This window comes from Citrus sinensis, chromosome 9 (genome assembly GCF_022201045.2).
Source record: "Citrus sinensis cultivar Valencia sweet orange chromosome 9, DVS_A1.0, whole genome shotgun sequence".
NCBI lineage: Eukaryota > Viridiplantae > Streptophyta > Magnoliopsida > Sapindales > Rutaceae > Citrus > Citrus sinensis.
This window is the reverse complement of record NC_068564.1, coordinates 19894296-19916347: the sequence shown is the minus strand read 5'-3', so window position 1 is coordinate 19916347 and position 22052 is coordinate 19894296. Positions and strand designations below refer to the sequence as shown.

General features: G+C 32.4%; 1 protein-coding gene across 2 annotated transcripts in view; it reads right to left on the bottom strand.

Moving 5' to 3' along the window:
* Positions 1 to 505: 505 nt before the first annotated feature.
* LOC127899984 (UPF0481 protein At3g47200-like) overlaps positions 506 to 22052 on the bottom strand; it is a 32136-nt gene continuing 10589 nt past the window's right edge. Inside the window, exons 1-2 of one of the 2 annotated variants that reach the window (XM_052434191.1) lie at positions 2480 to 4036; positions 506 to 2076 (exon numbers count right to left, since the gene is read on the bottom strand). In XM_052434191.1, the coding sequence (XP_052290151.1) occupies positions 689 to 2076; positions 2480 to 2690 (1599 nt within the window). In that variant the 5' untranslated portion in view covers positions 2691 to 4036 and the 3' untranslated portion in view covers positions 506 to 688. Of the gene's footprint in view, positions 2077 to 2479; positions 4037 to 22052 lie in introns of those variants that run through there. The other variant, XM_052434192.1, reaches the window with a different exon arrangement.

Below are 22052 nucleotides of genomic sequence, written 5' to 3'. Positions count from 1 at the left end.
TATCCTTTGGTGATTCACATCCTTGTCTTGCACTATTCTCGATTGTTCTTGCCCCAAACCTTCTAGAGGCTCTCGTTCATTTGCTGCAAATTTTCAATTTAGGCTTCCCCGTCAAAACCACTTCATCTGGGCATTCTGTCGAACACCTACGGACATACATATATCAAACACGATATTGTAACCGTTACTAAAGTTGTATATGATACAATAACATTGGCAACCCCAAATCTCAAATCGACATTTATAATTTTCTATCATTATTATTGAAACAGAGCCTGTCATTTATTTAAATAAGCAAGAACTGTAAAAAGATGTTTGTGCCGCAATTTTTTGGTTTGTATTGAGTAGGACCCCAGAAGCATGAAAAATGCAGCCAAAACGGAAATAAATGCACTTGTTCTGAAAGCCTTCTAAAGCATTTTTAGCGAGCAAAGGAAAATATTTTATTTATTGCAAAAGCATAAACAAATTGAAATATTAAATAGGCAATTTAAGAATTCATTGACAGGTGGTCGATTTCCTATTGGCAACTCAATTGCGGTTTGTGAATTCAATTTACACTCCTTTGGAGTGAGAATTTTTTCACACAGATTTTGCATAACACAGCCAGTCCCTACAACCGTATTTCAATTGCGCTTCGAATTAATACATGTCTCCAATACCACAATAACTACACCTGCTTTTATACTCAATGACTTGGCGCTTGTTGATAATAAGAAAGAACTGCAAACAGAGCTTGCAGCAACGTTAGGCTAAGAAGGACAACAGCACCAACAAAGGATATGATTGCCAATCCAGTGCTGAAATAATTGTGCCTCAACCAGGCCCTCAAGTTTTCAAGACGCCGCCTCAACACGGCCATCCACTGATTACGAGGCCTCCTGCAATGCAAAGCCATTTTGTGAAAAACGTCACCGTAATAGAACTGCTCATCACCGAATACAAGACCATCACCAAGCTTGTGCATTAAGGTCGCAATAACTTCATCATCTCCGAACGAACTATCAATTATTCCACGACGACGAAGTAATTCAGCATCCTTTGAAGAGTTGATGAGGCAGTGCAGGAATCGTACATAATCTATTACATGCTTCGGATTTGTGTCCTGGGACCAAATCTCATATGCAATGAGATTCTGAAAAATAGTTTCTGTAGCATCATCAATTTCCAAGTATGGGATCTCCATTACCCCATTTTTGAACTTAATATCCAACAAGGAATCTCTAAAGTTCTCACTCTCCCCGAACTGGATTCCAGCCTCTCGATACTCTGTGGCAGAACGAATGAAGCTCCAGTAACTATATTGTGTCCTATGTTTCCCATATGCTCCAATTCCTGCAGGTGACAGAAGCCAAATATCGTGTATCAAATGGACTAGATGTTTGATTTCATTTATGGGATAATCATTAACTCGATCAATAGCATCTCTTGGAAAGCCGTTTCCGGGTAATATGCCCTTGAAAAAACGCAGGATCATGACAAGAAAGCTTTCATTCCTTGGATCATTAGGCATCTCAGTCATGATAAACAACTTCCAAAGAACAAAAAATGGAAGTTGATTCTCAAGCAAAATCATATCTCGTGCTATGAGAAATAATATCCGACTCAGTTTAAAATTTGGGTCATCATCTTCTCTCAAGTGTCTTGGGTCATCATATCCCCTCAAGTGTCGAGAAAACTTGCGAATTAACTCAACAATAAAGCAGCCATCGAAAAGCATCATTGGCACAAACCCATCTCTATCTAAATTTATGGACCCTCCATAACAATTTCGAGCTCTTTCTTCCAATTCCCTCATGGCCATGACGTAGTCCGACAAAGGTATACTCGTACGCTCTAGAAGTTTTTTAAGATACCGCGTTTTGTGCTCTTCAAAGGCCAATAATTGTTCTTTGCCGTGATGATAAGGACCGATTGCTAGCATTTCTGGTTCATAAGCCTTTTCATTTAACTTTCGCAGTACATGAGGCACCTTGAAAATGTTGAACTGATCAGATGGCGTAGCAGTTAGACGACGAAGCTTTTCCCCGACAAGATCAAGCACGATGTCAGCTGGTTCACTTGCCATGTCTTGGTCTGCATTTAAGTCACAATCTCAAGCACTATAAAATTTCAACAATGTTGAAATCTGCATTTCCATAAATTATTGACATCCACAGAAAACACAAGTACTTAAATTTTCATAAAAGTTACCATGAATGTCAAGAATTATGTCTGAATTTCAAAAATTCAGATGTGTATTAGCTAACAACTAGTGATTGATAATAGTTTCAACATCTAAGAATTATAGTTACCGCACTACTTGTACAAGAAGAGGAAGTGGAACAAAATCAACAAAAATAACCAACTAATTGAATGACCGTAAACAACTTAAAAAATTGTTTCAATTTCAATTCTTGTTTCCTTAGTAATACCAAAATTCAATTAATGTTTCACCGCTATAAAATACATTATTTTAAACAATTTTGTGATAACTTACTTGTTTGAAGGCTGCCGTTCCTATTGCTTGATGAGATCGCAATCTTTCCAGTGCAATGATTCTTGCTTGACAAGATCCCAATCTTACCATTGCAAGGAATTCGATCCTCTGCTTTCTTTTGATAAAAGAAAGCAAAATGTTTACTAATAATACAAAGGAGACTGCATGTGGGTCCAGTCCCACAACTTTGGTCGAAATGTTTCTCATTCATTTTTTTTTTCTTTTAACACAAATAATGCAATAAATTTTGGGTAATGATATTCACATAGACAAGTTTGACAGAAATACTTTAAAACCAGTGCTAATTTACTCATAAATTTTACAGTGACGAGTATTTATTACTGAACTGAGTTTGTTTTGAGCATTGAATTAATAATTCTTAGATAAGAGAAATAAAAAATTAAAAATTAAAATAATTATAATAATTACTTCAGTATTTGATTGGATGTATATGTTAAGTTATTGGTGCAACTCTTAAGTAAAATGCAATATAACTTATCCACACCTTCTTAAGAGCTGATAAAATTACGTTGCCTGTTTATTGTGACTATTGATGCTTTTTCCTATTGTTTGTTGCAGAATGGTATTCTGCAAAATATTCGTAAAAAAAATATTCGTAAAAAAAATTATAACCATAATGTCTATAAAACAGGCTAAAATAAGATTTTCAATTTTTTTGGTTATCATATTATTTTTGAATACTCATATTAATCTATAGATGTTTATTTAAAATTTATTGAGATGAACATTCTATTATAGTACGACTCAAATTTTATATCTTGTACTAAGATATATCAATCCACTAATATTTAAAAGTTATATTTATTCTACCAATATTTATGAAAAAAATTAATTATTTGTCTCTATCAAAATAAGAGGGAAATAAAAGTCCCAACTTAAAGTTGGGACTTGAACCCACGCCCACAAGTTATTGCATTTTAAACTAATCATGTTATTTGATTTTATGGATTATTTAAAAATAAATAAAAAAATCCTATTTCAATTTCTTTTTTGTACAATATTCAGCCAAATGCTTCATTTTGATTATAATATAACTAACTTTTAATATTTTGTTTGGAGATAAAGAGCTTCACGTAATAATATATTTTGGTTGATTTAGATTTAAGATAAAACATTTTTTTTTCCATTTTCAGCATACGTATGGGATTGCATTAGTCTCTCGAGAGATCAATTCTTAATAATAAAGTAATATCATCATCAACAATCCGTCTTGGGATTTTCATTAATCCGTTTTCAAACTTTAGATTGAACAAAAATTTTACCCTCAGACTTCTAGAGATATTTGCAATAAAAAAAGTGAAAATTTTTTTGTAGGACAGTGTAATAATAGTGAATCCATCTACTTTGCAACAGTTGTACGGTACCCCAAATTTTGTCCTTTTTTTATTCAGCCAGTAGATCTAATGGTTAAAGTGGTCAAAGGTTGAAATGTGCTCAATTGGTTATTAACACTTAAGTGCTTACTGTTTATTATAAAATCATAAAAGTTAAAAGTTTCAAATATTCACTCATATAACTCTTGTTTTTTAAAATTTAATCCATTTAACCATAAAAATGATTGACAGTGTAAAGATTATGTCATATCACATAAAATTTTTTGAACACGTGAAAATTTGATAAATATAAATAATATTCTTTTTATATAAAATATATTTAATATATAATAAATAAATTAAATATATATTAAGATCGCATAATATAACACAGTATGTCAAACGCATCGTGAATTAATAGACCAGTAATTGAATTATTGAAGGAAATTTGTTTTAATTTCATCAAGGGATTGCGTCAGCATCACTGCTGAAACCGAGGTAGCATTCCCGTGTAATCATTAGCAGTTTACAATTCATGCTGTAAAAGGTAGAAGAAGAGAAAGTTGATGTCAAAGCGTTTAGAGATATTTTATCATTTATTTTTTTATATTTTTTATTATTTTTTTTTTTAAAGTTGCTGAGTGGGTAAAATTAAATTAATTTTTTTAACCTTTATCTACCTAAGCTGCTAATTAAATAGAATTATTTAAAAATCCACAATCATGCATTTTTCTGAGAAAATTGTTTAAATATTGAATTCACAACAATACTAATCATCTTCCGTACACACATTCTCGTCGTACAATTTTAATTAACGAAAATGGAATATCATATCACAAATCACACAATTTATATTGATATATGTTAGAAAATAGGATAATTCAAAAGGCAAAAGGCAATTCAACAACTATGTTAGGTAATACCATCACTGCTACTGATCACTAGAATAAATAAAAGCAATGTGTAACAAAAAAGTATACTTGAATTGATGGTAAAACTTACTTGTTAAAGAGCGGCTTTACTCGCTTTCTTAATCTTAAGTATATATCTTCTCTGCAATGCTAGCTAGCTTCTTAATGATTTTCTTATGGGATGAAAACTTCGGTAACCAATGGCCCTTACTTTTACGACTGTATAAATTGTCTTGTGACTGGTATGTGGTAATTGAATTACATAGTAAAATGGTTAATAATAAGATTTGTAAAATTACGGTAATAATTAAAAGATAAAAAGAAACCAAAACATAGCAATTGTGCTTCTATACAACTGTGTCTCAGCACATGCCTATCGCACCAAATACCCATACACACCATATTCGTGTGCTATGTCTAAGTGCCATGGGCCATCACACCAAAATAGGTAGACAAAAAAAAAAAAAAAAATCTTGGAACTGGCTCAATCAGAACAAAAATCATTCTATTCTCATGTGAGAATTGAAGAAATCATACTTTATGTTGTAGATTAGGAATCCTTATCCTATTTAGATTAGTTATCTTATTGTCTAAGATTTATTCTTCTTTTTCTAGTAGTTTAGGACTTTGTTTTTCTTTTCTTTGTGGTTTAGGATAATTACTAGTAGTATAAATAAGTCTTCACTTGTAGTCTTTGAAGCAAATTTGGGTTCAATAATATTTTCAGTTTTCAAAGATCTGTGTGAGTTTTTTAATTTAGTTAATCATCGGCATTTTGCAGAATCAATGAGTCTTAATTCCTATATTCACAGTATTATTACGAATCAATATGAATTTAAACTATTTGTTTATTCTGATTTTTTAAGAATCAATGACATATTAGAACATTAGACTCCCACTGCATTACTTTCATACAATACCTTATTTGAATTTTCCGTCGATAGACCAAAACAATGGTTCCTATGGTGCCTATCGCACCAAAACACATCCACACACAAAACACCACAAAATCATCATCATCATCATCATCATCATCATCTCGGTGGCTAGCCACCACCATCACCATTCTCATACCATATAACACAACAATAACACAACACACACCATACATACCATTTCAAACGCTCAAATAATGAAAAAAAAAAAATACTCTCACACACATTTCTTAAACACTTATGTGCAATAATTGACCTTAAACTATATTTACATATTTACCACAATTGTTCGTTCTTTTACTAATGCAAACCCAACATACTATTTTTTTCACTAATACAAATAGAATACACTATTTTTTCACCAATAATTTCTATAAAATTAGAGCAATTCAATTTCACATCAACAAAAAATTAGATTTTACTCGCCAAAACATGCTATCATTGTTAATTAGAGAAGCTACCGTCAAATGAAGTGCACAAGAAATAGAAAGCTGAAGCTGCCTTCGTCCCTGCCAACATGTCGTCACAGTACTGCTGACAATCTCAAGACTTTAGGATTTTGTTCGTTCATTGCGGGCTGAAGAGAGATGAGACTGAGTTTTCGATAAGGGTAAACGTGTTCAAGAAATCGTATTTCACTAGTTATGATAGAAAAAATTAGAGGGATCAATTTCAAAAATTTTCGGGCTCGTTATGTAAATTTCTCAAGATGTTAATGTTCACTAGAGTAAGAGAAATAATTAATGTTGAAATTAATAAGGATAAAATCATAACAGAAAAATGAAAGTCACGTGTTATGAAAAATTAAACTAGATTTTGTCTTAATAAACTAATGTGATCCTCGCCAAGTGGTTTTCGAACAAATTTATTTAATTTACCATTGGAGTTCAAATCTTGAAGACATAGGAGATTAAAAATTGATTTGAATTTTATCCAAAAATATTAAACTCAAATAAATCATCCTAAAATGTTCGACCTCTTTAACTTTTTTTTTTAATGCTAATTACAAAATAGCATAAAATGAGCAGCTCTAACTATTCTGACGCAGAGGCAATGAGATTTAGTGTAGGTGGCAAGGATACTCAAAAATCAAAAAGTCATGTAATCAACAAATGAAGCACACATCTGAATCTATATCTTTTTATATCATTTTATTCTATATTTAAAGGAACACAACATGCATAGGATCAATAAAATGTTACAAAAATTCAGATGTAAGTTTACCCAAATTTCAAAATCAGAGATAAAGTATCAATTAACATTGATCGCTAGCGCAAAGAATAAATATAAAGTAGTGAAACATGCTTGTTAAGGATCACCTTTATTGCTCTCTCACTGAGGTGATCAATCTATCTTCTTTAATTAATGAGACAATTTCTTTGTTGAATCTAGCTTCCAAATTTCTTTATCGAATGAGAAAATTTCGGTAATGGTTCATCCTTATATATATAATGGTTCATCCAAATTTCTTTATCGACTCACAGTAGGTTTTAAGCTAATGCGGCATCTGCACCTTACTTTTTTTTTGCCCTTTCGCGTTTCCAACTTTGCATTTGGTTTTGCTTTTACTTTGACTTTGACTTTTGCTTAACTTTAACTTTATTATTATTATTATTATTATTATTATAATAATAATAATAATAATAATAATAATATAATTTTTAATTTAATATAATATTATATAATTTTTTATTTTTACATTATAATTATTAATATAAATTAATAAATATGTAATTTATTATTCAATATTATTATATTATATTTTTATTTTTACATTATAATTTATTATAACTAATAATAAATATTTAAATATGAATAAATTTTAATAATATTAATTTAAAATTAATAATAGTATAAATAATAATATAAAATTACTTAATCTTAATTACTTTTTGCAGAAGAGGAATTATTGATTACTACTTAGACTGATTGAAAAAAAAAATTGCTTCTTCATTTTGTAAAAATTTCAATTTCTTTTTGATGAAATTGAATGTTGACTAACGACGCAAGAAGTAAAAGTTGTCGGCTGTGCTTAATTTAGAATAATATATCTTTTTGTGTTGATGAACGCAATTCAAATCACCTTTCCCTTTTACGATTGTCATTCGCATCCGATTCCAGCAACACTCTTTTTGCATTCATTCGCTTATTTCTACTTTTTCTTCGGGAAAGAGTTGTTGTTCATGATCATGAAAATGTTTTATCTTGATAAAGGGAAAATTGCACCTATACTCCCTATATTCAATGAAATGTATATGGATTTCGTCTTCCCCTCCTCAGTTTTTTTCCCTCTCCTCTTTTCCTCCCCTCTTCTCTCTTTTTATTTCTTCAATCCAAACTTACTGTCACTTAAGTTTTTAAAAATGATCATACAGACACCGTTTTACCCTTTTACTCTATTAACTTAGAAAAATTGACTCTAAATTTTATAATATACAAAAATATAATATTAAAATGCCTGTGATGTGTGTGTGTGTATATATATAATTTAATATGATTAATTTGAGTGTGACTTTTTGGAGATATAATAATTTATAAATAATATAATTTAATATGATTAATTTATAAATAATAATATAATTTAATATATTAATCAAATAATATGATTAATTTGATTAATATACAAAGATTCATAAAAATAAACATGGGTTTCCTGGGGCCTCCTGGAAACTTTCAAAAGTTCTTTCCATCTGGTCTGACTTTTTGGAGAAAGGGCGCGAACACGGTGCGATTATTGAGTTCTCATGTTTTTCCAAATCCACTGACTGAATGCGGATTTTTTGTGTTGGTTCATCAGCCTTCTGCTTAAGAGAAGGCTCTTTTTGACGACTAATACTACTCATGATTTGCTCTTACTCAGTATAATAAGTATTTGCTGCTGAGAAAGCTTGCTAGCTCAGTGTATGAGGCTAACTATATATGCTACAAAATGACTCAAAAACTTAATAGAGAAGCGAAACCATATTCATGAAACCTCTCATAAATCAGAATCAGAATAAACAAAGAAATTGCCTTCCATCTTTCTCATAACAAAATAATGTCGATAAAGGTAAATATGCGAATCGAATAATTCAATAATCAATCAAGAATAATTCGATGATCAGAATAACAACAGTTTGATGTGTGTTAAGTCTATTATTTATAGAGTTGGCATCTTATGGAAAATCTAATTACATTGGAAATTTATTTATTGCATATCTTTTAATATGTATTAATTTATTAATTCCATAATTTAGTGAGACTCAAATTTATTAGAAATATTTGTTTCCTAATTTAATTAGATATTTAATTTAGAAAGTCAATTAACGATGAGATTCTATAATTGGGGCATGAGATCTATTTAGAGCAAGAAGTTGATTCAAACAGGAAGTTCATTAAATGCTCTAGATATTTCTTGGGAGATAAGCAAGACAAGAAGATAAGATTTATTCCTATTCAGATTCATGAGAATTATAAGAGGAAAGAAACTCTTATTTGGAAAGAATCAAAGTCTTTTAAGACTTGCTATTTTGGCGAAACCCTAGTCCAAAATAAGGAGAGGTATTTCACAATTGAGGTATGCACAACACAAAGCATTAAGCAGACAAGCAAAACTAGGCCTCATCCCTAGTGAATTCGGATTTGGCGCATAATGTTGTGTTGATTTATTTATTTATCTTCTTTTCATCTCTGTAGAGAGTTTATGTGGATCTTGGATCACTAGACGTTGAAGAATTGAAGAATTTTTATTGATCACTTTGCGAAGTGCCTTGAGGATTGTGGATCAAGAGGGGTAGCAATTATTCAAGAGAAGCAAATTCAGTCTAAGGTTGAGCAAACTGTATAGTGATAAACTGTAAGTGAGATTTTTAGGTTTGATAAATTCATAGGTTGTAACATCTCAACTCAGTGAATTGCTTTTCATCTGGGTGTGGCCTCGTAGATGTAGGATTAATTAATCCGAACCACATAAAAATCTCCGTATCATTTATTTTCTGCATTTTATTGTGTTTTTTCAAAATTAATATTTTTTATGTGGATGAACAGTAACGCTGAACAATAACGGTGAACAATATTTTTGAAAATTAATTAAGTTGTTAATTTTTTATTTTTACTTACCTACATCTATTTGCGATAGATCTAAATTAATTTCAATTGGTATCAGAGCAGGACACTAACTATTTAGTGAAATTCTTGGAACTTAGATCTATTTTGTAGGTATGAGTTTGCAAATAGAGGGAGACTCTTTTGGCCCATCCACCTGTACTAGATGAGACGAATTATGCTTATTGGAAACATAGGATGGAAATTTATCTGACAACTATTGATGAAAGAGTTTAGCAATGCGTATTCACATGACACACCTATCAAAATTGATAAAGATAGTATAGAATCTCCCAAGCTAGTCAGGGAATGGACTAATGATGAACTTGATGCATTTGGATATAATACAAGAGGACTTAATGCCATTGTTAATGGAGTTGATGTGTTTCAACACCAACTAATTTCTACGTGCAAGACATCTAAAACTACTTGGGATATACTCCAAAGTACTTTTAAAGGCGACACTACGGCAAAACGTTCTAAACTTCAGAAACTTACATTTGATTTTGAAAACCTGAAAATGCATGAACATTACCATACATGAATTTAATTCAAGAATCCTTACTATGGTTAATGATTTTTTTGCTCTTGAAAAACCTATTTCTAAGGAAGAAATTTGTAGAAAAATCTTAAGATATGTCCATCCATATCATCCTAAAATTTTGGCCATTGAAGAATATGCTGATATGTCTGCTATGACTAGGGGTTCACTTATAGGAAAATTGATGGTCTATGAGACTAACTACTTGAATTTGAATCACAAGAAAGAAAAAGGTATTGCTTTTCAGTTTGAAACGGAGGCTTCCGTCACCAAATCAAGTGAGGATGATGATCCATATTTATACGTGGATAATTCACTTGCACTTATTGTAAAGAATTTCAAGAAGATGTTGAAAAAGAAGAATATTAACAAATAAAAGAAGACTTCTACATCAGTGCTTCCTACGGCTCAAAAATGTTCTTCTAACTCTAATTTTAAATTTTTTGATTTTAATAAACTTGAGGGTATTCGATGCAGAGAATGTGGAGGCATATGACACGTACAAGCACAATGTGCTAAGGCATATGACACATACAAGCACAATGTGCTAACACTCTTATGAAAAAGAAAGCAATGCAATCCACTTTGAGTGATGATGATTTTAATGATAGCATTGATGAAGAAGACCTCGTTGGAGAACTTGTTGTCCATAATGATGGCAGTAAACAGGAATCAAACATCAGAGATGCATCCACATCTGAAGCCTTGTACTTGGCTTCTTGCCAGGAAGACACTGATTTCTTTCTTGACACAATTGTGCAACATTTTAATAAGAATAATGATTCAGATAGCGACGTTAGTGACATTAATATAAATGATAAGAAAGCTTTTCATGAAAGCTACAAGATAATGTTCGTTAAATGGGAAGAAGTCTACAATGAGAATGTGAGCCTGATGAGTCAAGTATCCAATCTTTTGGATGATAAGGCAAAACTTGAAAGTGAGCTAATTCATTACAAGTCTTTACTTGCTGACAAAGATAATCAACTACTTGCAGTGACCACAGAATTAAAGAATACTAAAAAGTCACTCAAAATGATGAATTTTAGAACTCAAAAGTTAGATCATATTTTGTTAATTGGCAAGTATAGCTCAGATCATCATGGTCTTGGATATCAAGATAGTAAAGACTTAAATTCTGAAGGTATGTTTGTTAAAGCTTCTCAAGTTACAGCTTCTCCACCAATAATTAAAGTTCCATATTTTTAAAAAGGTAAAGCTATTGCACATTCTTCACCAATTCTTCAAGGTAAGAATAATATGTTTATTCCCACTTGTCATTTTTTTCATATGAAAGGACATATAAGACCTAATTACTTTAAGCTCATTAAATAAATGAAAAAGGCTATGTTCTTTAATTATTCTCATGGAAAACTTAGGATGACACCTAGACCTAAGGTTGAGATAAGGGAAAATAAACTTAGAACTACTTGGATGAGGAAGACTGATTATAAAGCTTACGTTTCCTTTATTTCCTTGAGAACTTGCACTATTGATTTTTGGTACTTCGATATTGGTTATTCTGGACACGATAAGTGATAGAAGTGTCTTGATCAATTATCAAAAACTTGATCGAGAAAATGTAACTTTTGTGGATAGTTTGAAAAGTTGAGTGCTTGGAAAAAGAACTTTGAATGTGGAAGGTTTTCCAAAACTTGACAATGTTTTGCATGTGGAGGATCTCAAAGCAAATTTACTCAGTATTAGTCAAATGTGATCAAAACTTGTTTGTCAACTTTGACAAAAACAAATGTCGCATTCTTCATGATGATGGAAATTACATTTTAGAAGGACTTCGTTCATCTGATCATTGTTATAAATTGACTAGCTCAATTATTTGTCATAAGACCATTCTTGATGACACAGAATTATGGCATCGAAAGTTAGGTCACTTGAACTATAGATTATTGACTAGAATTGTGAAAATAGGTGTTGTAAAAAGAGTTCTAATGCTTAATAAGAAACAACCTGGAATATGGTTCATGTCATTCTAGAAAACAACAAAGAGCGTCGCATAAAGCCATTCAGGATAGAGCAACATGAAAGGTGCTACAACTACTTCATATGGACCTTATGGGACCAATGCAAGTTGACAGTTTGGTTGAAGAAAGGTACGCATTTGTGTGTAGATGATTTTTATAGGTATACATGAGTTGACTTTATTAAAGAAAAATCAGATACATTTGATGTGTTCAGAAAACTATGTGAAAAGGTTAAAAATGAACAAAATTGCAATAATATTAGAATTAGAAGTAATCATGGAAGAGAAGTTTAAAACTGTTGTTTTGAAGAAGATGTAATTTACATAGACTTTCACATGAGTTTTCCTCACCCATTACTCTAGAACAAAATGGTGTTGTTGAAAGGAAAAATATGACCTTGCAGGAAATGGCACGAATGATGTTAAACTCAAAGAAACATTCAAAGAGATTATGGGCTGAAGCACTTAACATTGCTTACTACACCATTAATCGTGTTTATCTTCGTCCAAGAACTAAGAAAACTCGTTGTGAGTTATGGAAAGATAAAAAACCTGATCTAGATTACTTTCATATTTTTGGGAGTATGTGCTTTATATTGAATGATTGCGAACATCTTAGTAAATATGATTCAAAAAGTGATGAAGGTGTTTTTCTTGGTTACTCCAATAATATGAGAACTCAAAATATTGTTGAATCTGCAAATGTGGTTATTAATGATTATCAAGATTTTGCAGATTACTTAATTGAGGAAGAGATAACTAATCTTTTAGAAACACCAAATGTTGTTCCAACTACTCTTGAAGTTCGAGTTATTGAGGAAGGTAAATCTAGTGAACCTTCTTTAAAAGAAAAAGAACATGTTGAAGAAGACGCCTCTAAGGAAACACTAGAGAATGTGAAGGAGAAAGTTTCAAAACTCCAAGCAACCATTGACCTACAGGACCCAATTAGAAAGGAACTATCATCAAGAGTTAAGAAAAGTCACCCATTTGATCTTATTCTAGGTAATCTTGATGAACAAATGGTCACAAGGAAAAGGCATGCAAATCTAGTAAGATTTACTTGTTTTGTATCTTTAACTAAACCTAAGAATGTGAAGAAAGCGTTAGTTAATGAATTTTGGGTCAAAACTATACAAGAAGAATTAGAACAATTTGAGCGAACTGATGTATGAATGCTAGTACCTATACCAAGTCACACAAATGTTATAGGAACCAAATGGATTTTTAATAATAAAATTGATGAATTTGGTAACATAGTGAGAAATAAAGCTAGATTGGTTGCACAAGGCTACACACAAATTGAAGGTGTTGACTTTGATGAAACCTTTGTACCTATTGCTAGACTCGAATATGTTCGTTTTCTTTTTGCAGTTGCTTGTTTAATATGCTTTAAATTATTTCAAATGGATGTTAAGAGTGCCTTTTTGAATGATATCTTAAATGAAGAAACCTATGCTGAACAAATGGAGAATGAAATTTTTGTTAATCAAAGTAAGTATGCCAAGAGTTTAGTTAAGAGGTTTGGCTTACATTCTGCAAAACACATGAGAACCCTATGAGTACTAATACCAAGTTGACTATTGATGATAATGATTCTAGTGTTGATCCTAGTCTTTACAGCAGCATGATTGGTAGCTTACTTTATTTGGCTGCAAGTAGACCTGATATATGTTTCAGTGTTGGTGTATGTGCTAGGTACCAAGCAAATCCAAAGGAATTATACTTAACTGGTGTCAAACGAATCATTCGTTTTGTCAGTGGAACAGTTAATTATGGTATTTGGTACACTAATGACACTAATTCAATTCTTGTAGGATATAGTGATACAGATTAGGCTGGAAATACTGATGATAGAAAAAGCACTACTGGAGGATGTTTTTATCTTGGAAATAACTTAGTGTCGTGGCATAGTAAGAAACAAAATTCAATTTTTCTTTCCATGGTTGAAGCTGAATATATTGCAACTAGAAGTTGTTGCACCTAATTACTTTAGATGAAACAAATGCTTGCAAATTATGGTATGGTTCAGGATACTTTGACTGTGTTTTGTGATAACACGAGTGCTATCAATATTTCTAAAAATCTTGTTTAACACTCTAGGACTAAGAATATCGATATTCGTCATCGCTTCATTAGAGATTTAGTTGCGAGTAAGTTCATGTCCTTAGAATACATTGATACAGAAAAACAACTTGTATATATTTTCACAAAAGTTTTAGACTCCAAACGATTTGAAACTTTAAGGATAACTTTAGGTGTGTGTTCCATGTAAGTCAAAATGTTTATTTCTCATTTAGTTTTAAATCATGCATTTGTGCAATTAGATATAGGACTTACATTTATAATTTTAAGTTTAAATCATTGTTTTTGTGTTCTTTTTTTTTAAATGACAAGCAATTTTTCATGTTTCTAAAGATTTGAAAGTTTGAAAAAGTTTTAATTAGAGTTATTTAACCTTTCTTCAAAAGCACATGAATGACAATTCAATATTTACTTTGACTCAAGATTTTGATATTAACACTTGAGTTATGACTGTTTGCCTTAATTCTTATCTTGTCATAAGACCTCAAATATATACAGACACTATGGTAAAAAATAAATACCTATAACTCTTAAGAGTGAGGCTATCCTTGAGTAATCTGAGTCTGTGTATCACAAATATGACAGAGGACGAACTACCATGAGAAGAAGGCTACTTTAAGGGGTAGAGTGAAAGCTCTTGACCGCAGTTTTTTTAATTTAAAAAAAGGGGGCTTTGCTATTATTATAACAAAAAAAAGAAGTCTGTCAATTGAAATGGTCAAAAATTAGAAATCAAAATGATAAGATTAGTTTGACCAACTCTATATTTTATATTTAAGACTTTGACTGTGAAAATTGATGAATTTTTTGGAAAAAAGATTTAGATTGAGTTGTTTGCACACACACACACCCCCAAGCTTAAATTTCTCTAATCTTTACTTATTTGAGGAAATTAGAATCTTAATTTCATGAATTAATGCTTGTTGTGAAAAATTCCCAGACATTGTTTTTCTTGTTGTTGTTCAATTTCATTATTAATGCATTCTTTAAAAATAAAAAAATTTCATGATGCATGTGCATTCTCATGTTCTTACATGATGATATATTTTTAGATCTTAAGAGTCATATATTTTTTAAGTAAAACCCAAAATTTTATTTTCTAAGTCCATTGATAAGCTTTTACCAGTCACAACTGAGCACATTGCATTCTTTTGAGCATAACTTTGTCTACAGAACTCCAAATTCAGTTCTATAAAATCCTGTGAAAATCTGATTCAATAAGCTTTTCAATGGTATGTAGATAGAATTCTGGTTATATTTTATTCATTCTTAGTTGAATTTTGAAGTTCTCTACTCTGCACTATGTATCTGTTTCGTAAAATATCATGCATGGGATTTTGTTTTTGGTATTTTCCTTTATGTTTCTGGCTTGTTTGAGTTGGTTTATGTTTATTTATTAATCTGGAATGAAATCCATGATGGTTGGTGCATTAAATTGGAATAAAATCTTCTTTATTAATTCTTTCCTTATGGGAGGTGGAATTTCAAACCTTCCTTGAACAAGGCAAGTTCTTCTATATAAGGCAGCCCCTAGATCCTTGTTTTGCATTCAAATTTGTGGCTCCCTTCTTCTTTCTTTCGGTTGGTCCAGAATTTTTTATTCTTGTTGTTTAATTTTTCTTTTTTTTTAATATTCCTTTTCCATGGCTCCCACTCTTTCCAAGCTTAACAGAGGTAAGAGCTCTCATGTTCAACCTAATTCCAAGCGTTGTCACACTCTTATACTCTACCTTTATTCTAGATGTGGACGACCTCATGAGATTTATATGCTCGAGGATGATAAGGATTTTGGTCCCAAATTTAGACTAATACCTCTGTTGTGCAAATTTTATTGAACTCGCAAGTGCACGAATCTATTGTAGAATAGATTAATGGTGACGAGTGTCGATCCCACGAGGAGGTGAATTTTAATTGTGTGTAGAATTAATTTTGTATGAGGGTGGTAGGATTTGTGGTGAAAGTGACTTAGATTATCCTAAAATTGGAATTAAAATGACGAGAATAAATTGAAGAGAAATCTATTGAAATGACGTACTTGGGTATATGGATCCGTATCAACATGCACCATAGGCTGAATATTCCTTATTAGTGCCAATTAAATCATGAGGGTGGTTTCTACACCTCATGAACCACGCTCTAATCAATATGGTGCTAAGGGCTTATTGTGCCAAATAATAATAACCTTGTACTAGAGAGCCGGTGAAACCAGTGCGATATCTAGACAAGATTATTATTATTTGTCGACGAAAAGTCAAATCACCCATAAAAATTAGAGGGGAAAAGAAAATAAATTTACAAAATAAAGCCCATGACACATGTTGAGACTTCACCTTCAACCCAAGCTTGAAAGAAAATTAGCTACTCATAATTGAACTATGGGCAAAATGGGAATTTATTAAAATACATAGAAAATACAAGATAGAGAAGGGATTACAAAAAATGGAGTCCAAAAATGGATTCAGAGATATCAAATTAGGGGGGAGGCCCCCTTTTTATAGATACATTGAGTAAATCATGGCTATTGGATTAAAAATAGTTTGGACGCTCAGGATTGCGCCACGTCATCAGTCAACAGTACGTGGTTTGACCACGAGTTTTGAACAGTAACACGGTTTGACCCGGCTTGAACAGTAACGCGGTTTGGTTGAAAATAATCCTGTGTATATGCATGTACCGTACGCGTAATTTTTGGTCCACTAATGTGCTGCCACGTTACCATCAACAGTACATAAGAATTTCAGTCCAACAGAATCCTGACACCTCATCAGTCAATGCCACATCATCGATCCGTCTATGTGAATAGTATCGTGAACAGTAACGTAGACACTACCGTACATGTGAACAGTGGCATTTTTCCTTTTATACTCCTCATGAGGTTTTCGACATTCTTGAGTTCAAAAGTGATGTCTGTTTTGCGTCTGATCTCTCGTTCATTGTGAAATGACCATGATGCCCCTAAAATACATAAAATACTTAATTAAATAAAACACACATAATTAAATTACAAGAAGCTTAAATACATAAAAGTAAGTGTTGTTAGTAAGACTTGAAATGTAAAATGAATATTTTCTTCTTTATAATTATACATTTTCTAACACTCAACACACTACATTCCAATGCTGTTGATAGTCCATTAGGGCCTGGAGCCTTTGACAGATGCATTTGAAATATGATAGATTTGATTTCCTCTGGTGAAAACTCCTTATCTAACTCGAAATTCATCTCAGCTATAACTTTATGCTCAAGAGATTGAAGAGCCAGTTCCACGTTCTGCTGGGAAGGAGTACAAGATGTAAATAAGGTCGTAAAATAATTGGAGAACTCATTTTCTATGTCTAATATGTCTTCCCGCCACTGATTATTAGTGTCCAAGAGGCCATCGATAGTATTTCTTCTCTTCATGCTAGAAGCTTTGGCATGAAAATATCTAGCGTTGCGATCCCCTTCCCTAAGCCAAAGGGCTTTAGAGCGTTGCCTCCAGTATATTTCCTCATCCCTTAGGAAATCATCAATCTGCGTTTCCACAACTCGAATTCCATGATAATTCTGGTAAGGATCCGATTTTAAGCAAGTGAGCTTGGTGGTCAAAGCTTGCAATATACGCTTTCTATCCCTGAATTTCTTCCGACTCCACTCTTGTAGTTTGGCTTGCACAACATTGGCATTCTGTAGAAATATAGAGGCTGAATTACAATGGCCTTCACTATGGCTAGAAAGTCATTCGCACTGCACTATTTCGCGGCATTCATCATAATTATTCCAATAGTCTTCGAAAACAAACCTTCTTCCCCAATGACGTCTTTTTGTAGAGAGAGATGTGTTGCACTTCCAAAACTCTACTAGAATTGGAGAGTGATCAGAGCCTCAATGATCAATGTTTAGCACTGATATTGCTCTGTAAGTGTCCCGCCAAGAAGATAAGCCCACAAATCTATCAAGCCGTTCTTATACTAACCCATTTTCTCTTCTATTATCCCATGTGTAAGGGTATCCTGTGTATGCCAAATATGAGAGATCACACGCCCTAAGAGTTTCTTTGAACTCCCACATTGTGTCAGTGTACTGAATTGGACCGCTTTTTTTCGTTCATATGCAAGATTTGATTAAACTCCCTGCCACATATCTAGGGAGCTAAGGAGAGTTGGGCTAATCGACGTAACAGGGTCCATGTATGTCTCTTTTCTACCTGCTCAGGATGGCCACATATGCCTGTGAACCGTAATAATTTATCCCCATTAGTAATAACAGTATTTATGTTATACTTGGAATATGAGAGGATCTTCATATCATTATCTTCATTCCATAAAAGAGCCAGACCACCTCCGAACCCATTCCTAGTTACTGAGAAAAGGTAAGAGAAGTGAAGTTTATATTTTAGGACGTCTGAATGCTTCACTGTCAGCCTAGTCTCACTTAAAAATACTACATGAGGCTCATATTTGCGGAGAACTTCCTTAAGTGGTCGGACCGTTCGGGGGTTCCGCAGTCCCCGAACGTTCCAACATATAATCTTCATTGTTCTCGACGAGGATGGAGGCCAGCACCCGCCATTTCCTGCTTAACTGAAGAGGGCTTAAATAACGAGTATGAGGAATGAACAATAAGAGTATTACTAGGCTCCTGCTCAATGCCGGTAGAAACATGATCTCTGGTTAATCGCTTCAGCTCGGGTTCCAAATCTACTGAATTGTCACTGACCCTTTGCCGTTTAAATTTGGAATTTGGACCGGATGAAGAGGTTGCCGTGAACCTAAAGTTTCGGGCCATACGCTTCCACCTCTTGCTGGGCTTGTCTCTTTAGATGGCTTAGTACTAGGCTCTTTAGTGAGGTGTTACGGGCTGGATTGAGAAGCCTGTGATGTATTTTCATTTTGCTTCTCTAGTTGTAGGCTTGTTTGGTGAGAGCTCCAATGTTGGGTGTGTAGATAAGAATTCGTGAGATGCATCTCGAGAATGTTCAGAGAGTGATGATGTTGTAATTAATGCGGCTGGATCTGCGGCTTGATTTTTCTATCGCGTGTCCATATCTCTAAAGTATTCTGCTAGCAGCACAGATGTTTTCTGATCTTCATGATTAGTTGCTACTGACGTCATCCCTTCTACACTATTCGGTGAAGCGGTCGCCGTTATGCTCATGTTCTGCACTGTAGCAGATGGCTTTTCCTACCTCCGGGCATCTCTTGGCTTCACTGATGAGTTAGGTAACTTAAGCAAATGGCTATACTTGAGATCTTGACCAGCTGGTGATCCACTAGTAGGAGGGATAGGACATTCTTGATAGAGATGTCTTATGTAGCCACACCTGAAGCAGAAATCAGGCAAGTGTTCATAGAATATTACAAACTGCGTAACTTCATTACATCCTCCCAATTTAGCTCTAATTCCTCGCTTCAGCGGTTTCGTTGCATCCATCAATATTCTAACTCGTATACAATTACCAAGGCATGTCCCAGTTGACCCTATGTCCACTTCCAAAACTTCCCCAATCCTCTTACCCAAAATTTCTTCGGTCTCTACGGTCATACAAACTATTGGAATGTTGTGAATTTGCACCCAAAACGGGGCTATGCTAAAATTCAACTTTGAGAGCTCTCATGTCCCCTGAGGTTCTGTTAAGATTAAGAGAGCTCTGTCAAAAAGCCACGGCCCATCAGTTAAGACTTGTTTCCTTTATGCTGGTGATTGAAACTGAAAAATAAAAGTATTGTTGCCAAGACTTTCCGTTTTTACCCCGTGAATGGTATGCCAAATTTGCTGAATGGTTGTTTTGAAACCTTCACAGCGAATGGACTTGTTGGTTAAAACTTTCCCTACCAGGCACTGTTTTAGTTTCTGTACTCCCGCATCTTTTGCACGCCTCTCAATAGTAGTCACCTCACCGTCCTCATTACAAAGAGAGAGTGCTTCACATAACCGAGTTAATTCGTCAGAATCCATCTGAATGAAGTGAGTAATCAGAGAGCACTAAGCTGGAGAGACGAGGTTGAAAAGTGTGGATGGACAAAAAGAAGAACGAAAAGCACTCCTGTTGAGTGATCAAAACACACCTGTAGTGTGAAGAAGCTCTTTGAATAAGAGATTAGTCCTACCGTATATTTAAATCTGTTGTTTTTGAACAGATGTATGGAAATCTGAGGGAGATAGCTATGTCTCGATTTAAAGTTTGAAAACAGATTAATGAAAGTCCCAAGGTTGAGCATTGATGATGACATTAACTTAACCTTTCTTGAGAAATCTCAAAGTCCATGAGCGTGGACCAGGGACGGCTTTAGAGATTTTAGGGCGTTAGACGAATTTTTTTTTTGTGGGTATTTTTTTTATTTTGTAATATTAATACTCAAAGAAATATAAAAAAAATTTAAAATTCATTCTATTTTTTATTCTTAAATTTTAATAATAATAAAAAAGATCCTAAAAGTTTCCAAAAGCAAACCTAAAAAAATAGGTAAGAAGATAGCTTTTACACTTTTGTTAGAACTATTACAAAAACAAACAAACAAATGAACAGAAACAATTTTTTTCAAATAGAATATTTAAAATGGTAGCACATAGAATATTGAGATGATGAATTAATTATCATCTATAATATAGACTTTGTATTTCAAGAAACTATTTTTTTTAAATAAATCAATGAATGTGATAATTTTCTTTCTTTTAATAGAAAGAAGTAAAAAAAAATTATTTACTAGTTTTTAGATTATAAGATTTTTAATAAAAAATAAAATTAAAAGTAAAAGATTTTAATGTTAAATAATCAATTCTGTTAAGGAAACTAAAAAGGTAAAGAATTTATTTATTTTTTCCTCGGAAAGACTGACAATGAATGAATTAATAGTTAAAAAATATTTTTAATTATATCAATTTAGGAATAACGTTATCAAATATTGATTTTCTATTAAAAAATCTTAGTTGTGGGATACTTATTAATTATAAAGATATTTAATAGATTTTCCTACAATACGTGATTTAAAAAATCTTTATTAATTAAAAAATTATAAAGAAAATACTAAAATAAATAAGGCCTTTTCAAAATACTCAACCTTAGGTTATTGCTTTGTTCTTCTACATTTAAAGTCACCTGTAGTTCTTGGGAATCAAGTGAATAATTAGAAGTATTATTATTATTATCTTATTGTTGATATGATTGAGCATCTCTTATTTGATTAATTATTCTTGTTATTGCTCTCTAATTTCTTTATGAATGAAAAATGCAGTGCAAATGACTAGCTTTATTGGCCCTGGCGCCCGACATCGACTCTTCCACCACATACGAGACACCGTAGCTTTCACACATTTTACCGATCTTATCCTTAATCTCCTGTTTTCAGACAGATGTCTAGAAGTGCAAGGGAGACAGGTATGTCTTGATTTTTTTATCATTAATTGAACCTTACTTGAGTAATCTCAAAGTCCATGAGGGCGTACTCGGGAATCAAGGGAATAATTAGAAGTGTTATTTTTGGGTAATAATAGATATTTTAAATTTTATTTTAAAAGATATATTATTTATTAATAATTAATTATAAAATTTAAATTAATTAATTATATTATTCTTATCAATCAATTGATGAAAATCATATCATTTGAGATAATTTTTCTGTAATAAAAATTTTGAAATATATGGCAATCCTCATTATTTTTTATTTTATTGTTGCTATTATTGATTATTTCTTATTTGATTAATTGTTGTTAATATTGCTCCC